The 12,731-nt window shown below is 37.5% G+C and overlaps 1 protein-coding gene across 4 annotated transcripts in view; it reads right to left on the reverse strand.

Moving 5' to 3' along the window:
* REPS2 (RALBP1 associated Eps domain containing 2) overlaps positions 1–12,731 on the reverse strand; it is a 104,349-nt gene that overhangs the window by 25,687 nt on the left and 65,931 nt on the right. For all 4 annotated transcript variants that reach the window (XM_018561722.1, XM_018561721.1, XM_018561725.1 and 1 more), the window contains exons 11-15: positions 11,554–11,620; positions 10,911–10,979; positions 6,321–6,366; positions 2,481–2,617; positions 510–571 (exon numbers count right to left, since the gene is read on the reverse strand). In XM_018561722.1, coding sequence (XP_018417224.1) covers positions 510–571; positions 2,481–2,617; positions 6,321–6,366; positions 10,911–10,979; positions 11,554–11,620 — 381 coding nt within the window. The remainder of the gene's footprint in view (positions 1–509; positions 572–2,480; positions 2,618–6,320; positions 6,367–10,910; positions 10,980–11,553; positions 11,621–12,731) is intronic.

Genomic DNA, 12,731 nt, shown 5'->3' on the forward strand with positions numbered 1-12,731 from the left:
TATAATGGCAGTAACGAAAGACTAACAGCTTGAACCAAGGATGGGTGATCACCCAGACCGGCCAGATAAATGAATACAGCTCTGTATGCCTTAATACATCATGAAATGTAATGTATTTTTCTATATATGTACAAGCAGTGTAAGTAACTGAATTTGACTTGGTATTAGCCTCTTGGGACCCCTGTAGAGCAAAGCTCAGATTTGGTCTGTGTATTTGCCTCCAACACCCCCACCTCACATGTGTTCTAGTTCCATATTCATGTCTGTGCTGTCAATCATAGTCAGTGTGCTATATCACTTGCCACTGATTTCACATGTGGAAAAAATAGGCTACAAAGACATTTAATGACCCATCACAAACACATCTGCAACCCTGCAAATAATAATCTAAAGGATTATTCCTAAGTATCTCATGGAGTTCCGGAAGTGTGGAAGCTACCAGATCTGTTCAAGTATGGTGGGTATGTCATTTAAGTTAAGTGAGCCTTTGATAGTAAACATCTTCTTACCTGGGACACACCAGGTCTTGGAGGCAGAGCAGGAGGAGGTTGTATCCATCCAGATCGAGGAGCTGTATAAACCCATAAAAAGAAAATTAAATGAGACCACTCAACAAGATGTACTTCAGCAGTATGGAATCTATTTTTCACAGAGAAAATAAATGTTGGCTACGCAATCAGTAGAACAATTGTGGACCTGTTTTTCCCGACTGTATTTATTTAATAGCTGTGAGGGACTACTAAAATCTAGCTATAACAAAAGCAACAAAAGTAACCCTCCCTATACTTAAATACATTCTGTGGACATCTACCAACTACTTAGACTGGTGAAGATTTTCAAAATTATTTTGAAGACCATTTCTAAAATGTTGACAAACAATTCTAGCTGAAATTTCAGATTTTATTTGCAAGTTCTACACTTTATATGAGTGAGTAATCTCAGTGCATAATCTGTAAACCCCGCTACAGATATTTCAAAGTGCAGCAGGGTGTATTTAGAGCCAGAAGGCTGCAGGCTCTAACTCTGGAAACAGGGCTTGTCTTGAGCAAGGGTAAAGGTGGCCATACACTGTGCGAAATTGTGGGTGCCACTGTCGGCACCCTTTTGGCCCAGCATCCCTCGATCAGCTGATCGAAGGAGCCATTCGGAAAATCTTCGAACGAACAGAGGCGGCGGTCAATGAAGACAGCGGGAGAGTCCTTGATCAATGCTTTTAAGCGTTGATGGAAGAATCTGTAATATTTTCTTTGTCCAGCCTGGAGGTTGAAGGAAGAAAATATTACAGTGTATGGCCAGCTTTACACATCAATTGCAATTTTCTTTCCAGGAGCTTCTGGTATACATAAAAATGTATTATTTTTATTGAAGGTGAAGCTTTTCTTTTAAAATTAAATTTCAAACTACTAAAATATTACAGGTGGGGACTGACACAGTGTTCTAAGGAATGCATATATTTAACATAAAAGTCTTTAGGAGCAAAAAAAGAGAAAGTATGACTCAAGATTAAGTTATATTTTCCAAAGAAATACAATTCACATATATTGCATACATCTTTCTAGAACACAAAATGTAAATAAAAAATATTTTTTTTGTCACTGTATCGATCATTATACCAATGACATTCAGCTTGGTGAAGTTTAATAATCATGTTCCTCTTAAATTAACTCATGCCCATTTCTATTCACACCACATTAGTTTTACTATTGAATTGGGAACCGTTTCCCCTAAAAAATAAGTCCATCTAGTCTGGATCTCAGTGTGAACTATAAATCTGTAATATGTAAGGTAGGGAAAAAAAGTATAAACCCTGGCCATTCGATTGGCCGTATGCGATAAAATGCAAACTACAATGCTATATATAACCTATGTCCTTTTTATTTCTTTGTGCATGTGAATACTGCAGTATAGATCTTTTTCCTACTCAGCCCTTTCTAATTATGTTAATTGAAGGTGAATTAGAGCTAACTACTGATTTCCACACAGCAAATTACAGTGTAATTGTGTCTGGCTGCTCGATATAAGAAATGCTGTTAGCTAACAGTACAATCTGCTGTGATCACAGTTGGTTTTGTAGAGGTAAAAAGCCTTTAGACTTATCCTTGCTTTACATTTTTAGGCAATTTAAATAATCAAACAAAACAGAAAATCCATGGGTTGATTTGCACTGAATTATGTCTCCGTCTACCCTATTATCTGTTTGGCTAAGAGTTATATAATAATAAAACAGTTGCAGGAATGGAAGCATTTATCAGCTTTGAAAGATGTCAGAAAACCAATAGCTTATACCTCACAACTAAGCTGAGTCTTGGTAAAAGAAAGGCTGTACAGTAATTTATCTAAATCAGTTGATCAAATGATTGGGTTAGTCATATCTCGCAAGCTTACTATACTGAGGGTAAAAGGAAAAAAAATAACAAGTTTCTGTTTTACATTACACTGCAAAGCAGCATATTCTATTTATAAAGGAAATGATTGACAACCTGGGGAATGTTGTTGGATGATTCTACTCAAGTCCAGTGATGAAGCTCTAGAATGGGTTTTCTGGGGTCTTGGTGGTGGTGTGGGAGGTTCTTCTACTTTCTTCATAGTTTCCTCTATAGATGTGCTGGAGTAAGACCTGAACGAGAAAAAAATCAATGTATTATAGAATGTGAACTATATGAATTATTTTTTTCATGAAAACAAAAAATGGATTATGAGAAAAGTGGCTCCCAACTTTGACCTTAAAGACATAGACATTGCTATGTACCCTGCAAAAGGATCAGTTTGGCTCTCACTTAGTGACACTTATCAGTGGTGACTTATGCAGAGTATGCACATGTCCTCATCATGGTGCCACATAGTCAGTTTGTCTTCATCATGCACTCAGAGCACATATGAAAGATGCACAGCTGTCCATTTTGTCTGTGTTCCTTGCTTATTACCACACCCTTCTCTCTAACTGTACTCGCTAGGATTACCAGCACAATTACATGACTTTTTACATTATCAGCACCAATGGACCCAATCCCATGCCACCACTATTGTACCTACCTAGTGCTACTCATCTCCTGCAGCCTTTATGCTTGCCTGTCTATAGGTACTCCAGTAAAGGCAGCATGGCGTTTCTTAGGGCCGGTTTTTCTTAGGGTGACAACAGTGGACCATGCCTGCATAAGTTGTACTGAAACAGCCAGTTGTAGTCAGCGTTGGAAGACCATGTGATAGGGTGACAACACAGGAGCACCATTGGGAGACAGGGACAGAGTATTCTTACCCTATAACAGGAAGTGCCTGCACAAGGACCTGCAAGGCAGTATCACCAGATTTTATTTTAATGAAAGCTGCAGTTTTAAAAATACTGAAAATTACTTCTGAATTTACATATTAAAGCTTACATGAGAATTTAGTGACTGGGTTAATATATACTTTCATTAAGAAGAATTGCAATTCATGATATTATCAACTGATAGCTATAAAAAAAAAAAAAAATCACTAGATTCCTTTTATGTTTTTTCCATACTAGAACCAAAAAAGGTGAAGTTGACAGATGAATATACTTGCAGAGAAGAGGAATTTTTGCTGACATTATTTTAGTCTGAAATTATTTTAGTCTTAAATGTACCAGGAAGCGAAATATAGCTGTACATCCCAGAATACAAAAGACTACAGTCAACACATTTTTAATAAATTAGATAAAAAGTATCCAGCATTTTGTTCTTTTCATATAAAAGATCACTTTTAACTAATGACTGAAACAAATTATACAGGCCAATAATGCCCGGCATGAAAATTCTTGTACAGGTTTTTGGTATGTATTTCAGCACAAACAATTTCTAAAGGGATGCCCCTTTAATTCTGCCTGGGCAACAACCTGAGCTTGGAAATAGATATCTGGTACTGTCAGGGTTACCAACACTAAGGCCTTGTTCACACCAAGCGCGGAGCAGATGCAGAGCAGATCAGTTGCAGACCGTATCAAAACTGCGTCCAATGTATTCCAATAGTATTTTTTGCTCCAGTTCACATCGCAGCATGCAGTACCAGAGCAGGTCCAGAGCAGGTGAAAAAACTGCGGCAAGCCCTACTTTATCTGCTCTGGATCTGCAAACGCATCAAAAATGCATCAAAAACGCATGCAAATGCCTGGAACGCACTAAATGCCCATTTTAAACTTAGAATTTTTTATTTTCTTTTTAGCCAAAAACGCATCTAAAAGACTAGCGTGCGTGTGCAGAAACCTGACCGGATCTGCTCTGCATTTGGTGTGAACAAGGCCTAAGGGCTAGTTCACACCAAGCGTAGAGCAGGTCCAGAGCGGAGCAGGTGCAGACCGGATCAAAACTGCGTCCAATGTATTCCTATGGTATTTTTAGCTCCAGTTCACATTGCAGCGTGCAGTTCCAGAGGAGGACCAGAGCAGGTAAAAAAACTGCATCAGGCCCTATTTTACCTGCTCTGGATCTGCAAACGCATGCAAATGCCTGGAACGCACTGAAAGCCCATGTTAAACTAAACTTTTTTTTTTAGCCAAAAACGCATCTAAAAGACTAGCGTGCGTGTGCAGAAACCTGACCGGATCTGCTCTGCATTTGGTGTGAACAAGGCCTTAAGCTTTGTGCTGTTCATTTATTTGAGCTGCGATGTTTTAAAGGTAAGCCCTTCAAGCTGCTGTTCATTTACCTTTGTCCACCCTGCTTCAAGAGAATGCTTTGCAGCCTTTCTGCTCTAATTACAGTACTTTTCATTTTGATTTCTCTCAAGCTTGTGCTCTCTAGTTTCATTGTACTGGTAAAACCATTCTTACAAATAAATAGAAAAGAAAATGGCCAACATCAATATGATTGCAATACCTAGCAAATACATTATATTGAGGACCAAATTATGATAATTGTAAGAAATAACATGTTTTTAACAAAATGTGTGCTAGTGTTATAGTATTTTCTGTATAATTTTGCAGATAATAATATAATTGTTCGAGAAACTGATGTATGCGTAAGCACTAATAATATTCCGAAATAACAACTGTAAACAGGACTTCCATCTGGATTCTGTTCGAATTCAGTTGTGTATATCAGACCCATTAGCAATACCTGACTGAGGAATAAATCACTTAAGTAGGATTAAAAAACTTGGCATGATTTTGTTTGTGCTACTTGTAAAATTAACTTAAATTATTTAGATCACTCCAATTTGGTTTTGAGAATGCAGAAGTCTTTTTAAAGGCTGATGGACAATGGTTTTGGAAGTTGGATGCCAAGAGCATATTTGTATTACATCACTGTCAAGGTTTTGCCAGTTGATGTTATTTACGATGATGAGGAGAAGCATTACAGGTTAGTAGTACTATTACTGTTAGTATGTGAGCAGAGAATGAATGCCATGTCTGGTTATCTACTCTATGTTGCAATGGCATATCTTACTCCATTTTCACAGGTGTTATGAGGTCTTAAAAATACACTAAATAGAACGTTTAATTCTTACAATTCATTGTATCAGTGGTGTGAAACTGCATATGTAGTAAATCTATGTCCTCAGTTTTTTAAATCTGCTGTGCTAATTGTGTAATCTTAGCTGAATATACCTTTAATAGTTGGTGAAGAATTGAGCATTACCAACTTTAATTTCTTCCTCTGACTGAGACCACATAAGACTTAAAAGGTCAAAAGCAAAACATATTAAAACTGAAAATTCACATCAGTCTATGCCCTCAAGCAGTTTACAATCTAAGGTTTCTATCTCACATACAGACACATGCCAAGGACAACCAGCACGTCTTTGGAGTGAACATATTCTATACATCACTGTCCACCTCCACCTGTCCACAGTCAAAGAGAAATAGTAATATGATACAAAACCATTTTCCAGCTAGCTCACTTTGATCAATAAACAAAACTAAAGTCATTAAATTGTGAATAGGCCTTCTCCTATCATTATCAGAATTCGCTGATGCTTGATACTTTAATAAAATATTTGTAAAACAAAATGTATTACCTTTAATAGTTTTTGCATGCACTATTTTTTGCGATCCTACTGCACTGGAACGCAGGGCATTTTATTATCATGCGTTCCTGTGCGGCCGACCGTGCTGTGGGCGTGGACTTGGATGGCACTACCAAGCCCCTTCCCACTCCAAAAGGCAGGGAGACTTTGCGATCCATTCGGTTCCGGGGAGGGGACATTGTGGTAGACGTGTGGGCTGGTGCAAACAAGCCCTTAATGTTTATGTAGTTCATTTTATATTGTTTTAGATTTCTGTTATTGTAAGGCATGTTTCATTTACAAGTCCCATGTAAATACAGATTCTTATTTGTCTTTTAAATATTTAAGAAAAATATTACCTAGATCGTGGCCTTGTTTTAGGTGGATACGAGTCCTGGTAAACAGCTGAACAAAGGAGAGGGAAAAAAAAACCTGATGAAGTTTTCATACAAATAGAAACTAAATTAGCAATGAATTATGAACACTATAATTCTTAACAAGAAATCCTCATTTGTGCTCAGTTATTAGTAATTGTATTGTGCAGACTTATGTGGTCATAGGTGTGTTGAAATTTAGGCAACATGACAAAAATTCTTCTATAAATAAATGTCCCTTAGTCAACTCCAATATTTCTGCTACAAAAGCTGCAAAATATTCCGGCATGTCAGACAATGTTACAGATAAGGGCCTAAGACCAAAAACGTAAGAAACATTTTGTACTCTTAAAATTATATTACAGTGTCTTTGCATTGGTTAAAATGAAGAGGTCCCATTTACATCCCAACACATCACACTTTTCATTTGTTAGAACTTTATTGAAATGTCACAAGTGACATTTCATTCAGTTCTATAGGCACAGTGGGGTGCGAGGTGGTCACATCCCACTGCGCTGAAAAAAATACAGCGATGGGAATGCTATGGTGTATGAAAAGGCAAATTGGCTAGTCTTGCGTTGGGGCTGTGCTGGAAACAAACGGCCAGTGCAGCTCCAACGCAGATGGTGTGAATGGACCCTTTGAGCCTCCCCATCTTCTGGTCATTACTAAGCACTGCAGCTCAAGGTTCTGCAGTGGACATCTGTACCCTAATCAAGAATGGTTACATTGAATGCTAGGAATTCAGCTCTTGCCTGATCAATAGGTTTGCCTATTTGCTCATGCTGTAAATAGAAATCTGTCAGACAAACTTCTGTGTGGTTGCCTTGGATTATTTGTGTCATAGTTCAAACTGCATTTGTACTACATTTGCCCGTATGTCTAACCATCTGCCGGTTATTCTTCTATTGTCCATCATTGCTTCTTTTACTTGTCTAGCAACTGGACCCTATTCCCCTGCACTTGACCTGGGCATCAGCCTCCTGAATCTGCTACTGTCTGTGCTGACCATCTGTCTCAGGACTTACACAGCTCTGCATCTGTCTTGCCTGTTGTCGGATGTTGCCCATGGCTCTAGTCTACTGAACTCTGTGATATTGCTTATGTGGTGCCTGTGGACATTTTACAAACAGCTAAATTCACAGTGATCTGTCAACGCTCACTGCCAGTTGTTTCTTAACCTATATACTACCCACCCATAACAAACATAGGTCAAATCAACTGCACTGCTAGCAATTATAGGGTTATATGGTTTAGTAAAGTAGAAGTAATCCTCGCAGTAAACCCAAGAATTTAAATATTTGGTAGCTTATCTGAATCTAAAAAAATGAATTAGCACAAGAATTAGCGCACACAGTTAATCTTCTTACTGTGAAGGTATTACCTGCCTGCAAAATGAAACAGAAGCCATTACAATTGCCATGGGCATGACCTATTTTCTACATGTGCTGAAATCACTGCTTATTACCAGCTTTACTAGGGCATACATAGGCAGCCAACAAATTTTTAGTTAATTGCCCAGCTGTCTGAAGGGAAAAAAAAGAAAGATTTTCTGAACTTATTCAGTATAAATACATATGTGAGAACTGGCATTATGTACTTAGAAGATTATACACCCTGCTGACATTTCTCCCCAGCATTCACCTGTAAATGCATTATATGCTCTTATAAATCATTAATTTCATGCAATGGCTAAGAACTAAATCAGATTTGTTAATCACTTTATTTTTTAATCATCCGTCTACATTCTCACAGTGCAATATATTGCAGTAACACTAAAGACATTAGATTGTGGGCAGAAATACAAGCATGATCTGGCTACTAAATGAGCATTATCGCAAATGGCCAAGAACCTGCACACTCCTTTGAAGGGTAACGTCACTTAATAAAAATGAAAACTTTCTTTAAAAAACATAATATAGCATATATATAATTTGCTGCACAAGCCATTTTGTAATGTAATGTTATTAAAAATTACCTTTCCATTTAAAAACAGTCACTGCAATTTCTATATCTGTCCAAAAAATTAAATGCAATATGGCAACCTGGAAGCATTCTGTACACAGTTGGTATACAGAACTCCCCCAGAAATGTCAGTTCCTGCTTCCTTGATTGACTGACTGATTTTCTCAGAAGTCGACACTATGATACAAGTACAATTTTTAACATCCCTTGCAAGAGGAATTATTTCTATTTTTTATTGATGATTTGATACTGATCTTACTTATGCCTTTACTTAGATACATGACTATGTGTCCTCTGTTTGATATACTGTCACTCTTTCTTGTTTTTCAATAAACACTTATGCTAAAAAAAAATAAAAAATAAATAGCAGTGTATCCACTTGGAAAGTATACTTAGAGATTATAAGAATCTCATTAATACTGTACGATTACACTGCAAGATAAAGATGGATTTAGGAGATTATAACCTAAATCCCAATGTACATTTTAAGAGTAAGTGGTTTATATATATACCGCATATGTACTCATCAGTCAAATGTCTGCTTTAACCCACGTGATCTTAAATTGTATATTCCTTGTTACAAATCTCAATATATTTGAAGGAATAAGGAGGCATTTTACAGGAAAATCCTCAGCACCTTTTGATATAAAATGTGAGATCAGATTGCAGACATGCTTTTGTCGTCACTACATTGTGAGAAAAAAACCCCAACCTCCTAACAGTTAGAAAGTAGAAAAGAGCAAGTGATATCTGCTAACCAAACTACAACGATAGTGAATACGTTTGTGAACTCTTGTCATTCAAGACAAACTCCAGTCAGGACGAAACAACCAGCAAACATCACAGTAGAATTTAGAGATCATGCTGCCATGGGAATACGTGAATGATCTAATCATCCATATATTAGATGGTTATAAATGCAAAATGTAACCACTGCTAAAGGCAGTATGCCCTTTGCCTCCACAAGACGCTTGATATTAGGATTGTTAGTTAATGCCTCTTCTATGTAGAATTCTAAAGCTATTCTTTCTTTCAGGATTATAATCCCTCTGTGATGGGGCTAAACTTGGTCTACTGGTCAACCCTACCTACCCACCTCCAAGAGTGTCTCTGTGGCCAATCACTGGACAGCATTTCAGCAGGGCTGCAGTCTAGGAACAGAACTTCGTCCATAAGTCAGAAAAGTCAATCCCTTAGTTAACATGTGAAACCAAGAACAGAGGGACTTTTCTGGCTAACAGGCGACAGGCAGGTAGCAGATACACAATACTTTTAAGAGTTCAAAATTTGAGCTATAGACTGTAAGCATTATATGTTACTCCTGAATAGCCTCTGCAACCATCCAGTTTTGTTCCTAAATTTACTGAGAAGTGCCCAGAAGAGACCGGGTCAAACCAAACCCCAATCAGCAGTGATGTGAAACACCAGCGTATTTATCCATAGATATAAGACAATATGACATGAGCTGTTTGAACTGGACAGTTCTATACAGAGTAAAAGTCTAATGTCTATAGGTGTTTGAAGATAACGCTAGCTGGAGGCAAAATTAATAAGTGATTGGATAAGTAAGAAATTCCAAATTCTGTTATGAAATACAAAAATGTGACACCCTGGAAAATGTCCCCAAAAGGTACTTAATTCAGGTAAACTTCTGTTTTCGGCATTTCTGCTTCACTTTATGGTTGTTACAAAGTCAACTTGCAGAATATTGATTCAACAGGTTTTCTATAATATACTTCTGTCATTAAATGGGTTTATAATTAGAGCCGAGAGCCTGGCTCACCAGACATACAATCTGGTTTGCCCATTGCTGCAAGAATGCAGGCACCTCAATTTGCTTGTACCCAGCACATATGCCCATGTAAACTAAGCAATTTCTTCAAACATGAGGCACAAAAAAACGCTACCAAAACACTATTCTGGTATCAACAGGAATTTACCTTTCAGGCACCACCAATGTCCCAGAAGCAGGGGTGGAAATCTAGGGAGTTTATATGCTATTCATCAGTCCCCTGGTTAGTTGCCATCACTGACATAGTTAATTTGAATGCTGACCCATTCACCTAATGCATAGTGAAAGGTGAAAGTGGACCTTGACCCCCTTTCACTAAAAAATTACATCAACATACAGCTCTACTTGCTGATATGAAATCATCTTTCATTCAACAAACATTTTTATTTTACTTATAATTTCTTGTTTACATTCTGGTCCATTTTGGCACAAATTATGTAATTGTGCCCAAGCATTGCATCTGCGGAAGGTTACATCAGCAGGGCATTGCTGGGAAATCTTATCTGTATTATAACAAGACCTCAGGGAAAGGCATTTTCCTCCCCTGAGATGATGTGCATGATCACAAGTGCCAGAGTTCCAGGAAGTAAAAGGGAGATACATTTATTGTCCCTTAATACAAATGTCCACTGTGAGAAGTCTGGAGATGAAATGTAAAAATAAAGTATGCAAAGAATAAAAATCCTGCAATTATGTAGAAGTATCCGTTTGTAGATTTGGGTAGAGTTCCTCTTAAAAAAATAAATTATTAGGAATAAGAAACTTTACCACCATAAAACATTAAACACATATATACTATAAATCCCAATTTTAATTACCGGTTTTGAAAGATGAAAACTTTTTAGGTTCTGTTGCTACAGGTGGAGCTAACAATTTTTCTTGTGAAGCTGCAAAAAAAAAAAAAAGTAACTGTTACTTCTATACAAATAGATCTTTTTCAGCAAAGCGTACACTTTTATATGACTGGAAAAGGAAAGAGCATTTACAGCATTACTAACCAAGGGAAGAGAGGAAACCGCTTATTCTGGTAAAGTGGAGGGGTACAAATAAGATCAGACAAGGTCTTCTGACCCCCATGAGCAGCAGGTGTCTGCTGCTGCCTTAAAATGATTGCACTAGGTTACTGGACATCAAGTACAAGTATACCATGCCTGGCTGCATAAAGATACATTTGTCATAAAGAAACAATTGAATTTAATGTAAAATAGAAAAACAGCTATTAACAGCTGCCCTAAAAACTAGTGTATCGTAATTTCTTTAAGAGGGGACCTTCATCATGTTATGTCCACTGTAAAGCCTGCTTAGAAATTTTAGGCTGACCACATATATGTGGATCTGTCTCTCATTATAATGATGCCCAGGACTATACAGGAGGGTATATACCAATAAAGAGAAATGAGTGATAAAAAAAAGGGAAGGGTTTTGTAAGAAAATTGAGAATATATCAAGTGAATATCATACCTTTTAAATCACTGATGGAATCTTCCTTTAAAGCATTTTCAATGTGAGGTACTTCTACAGTAGTTTTCTGACATGAAGAACATAAAAAGGAATTAAGACCTCTGTCTAGTGACTGATGTTTTCATACTGTTTGTGCCCTGCAGTGTCTAAGACCCCACAATAACAAACCAGTCAAGCTGCAGTCGATTTGAAGCTTTAGCCCCATCCCCAAATACTTTTTTTTATTAAAATGAGACTAGTCCCAATTCAATTCCCCATAAAAGTTTTATATTCACTGATAACAGAACAAATCGAACTTTGTGAAACGCAATTTTCTTTGTGTCTCACTTTGTACCAAATAATATCATGTTTGCTGATACTATAAGTGCTTGATGTTTGGAAACCAGATATAAAAGTATATCCATACTATAGTTTTTTTTTAAAGTTTTGGCTGACGAAGGCAATTTAGATTTTATATTCCTCATTACTTTATATTCCAATGATAATGGTCATCAGGACAAAGAGGGTAAATACTCCCAACTGGTATCTATAAAAGCCAAGCATGTTTTAATTATTCCCTACTTTATAAAAAAAAAAAAGAAGACATTTATGGTTATTGATATAAATTGAAGTGGCTATACCTTACACTGCTCTTATGTGACTTACATGTGTTTATGTGCACCAAATATTGTGGACAGGTCATTCATTTCCTGATGCTGTGCCATCCCTTGTGTTTAAGTATCTATAGGTTTCTGATGCTTTTGTGCACCATTTATACTGGCCGATATTTTCATTTGGGTATTCTTCTACTAAAGGGCCAAGTTTCCATTTTTGATGTTACAGAACAACTTTATTTGTTCACTTCTCTGTTCTTTTCCTTTACATTATCTATTAGTTATACTACCGTGTTTCCCCGAAAGTAAGACCTACCCCGAAAGTAAGACCTAGCGCTATCTTCGGGGATTTCTGTAATATAAGACCTACCCCGAAAATAAGACCTAGTTCGGTGGTAGGTCTTATATTACAGAAATCCGCTAGGTCTTACTTTCGGGGTAGCGGCACATAAACTGAATTTTGAATCTAAAGATCGGCCGCAGCTCCCTCCCCGCCCACACCGCAGCCGGCCGAAGCTTCCGCCCCGCCCACACGCCAGACGCAGCTCCCGCCTACACGCCCGACGGCCGCAGCTCCCGCCCACA

This window comes from Nanorana parkeri, unplaced genomic scaffold (genome assembly GCF_000935625.1).
Source record: "Nanorana parkeri isolate BGI_ZX_2015 unplaced genomic scaffold, ASM93562v1 scaffold539, whole genome shotgun sequence".
Lineage (NCBI taxonomy): Eukaryota > Metazoa > Chordata > Amphibia > Anura > Dicroglossidae > Nanorana > Nanorana parkeri.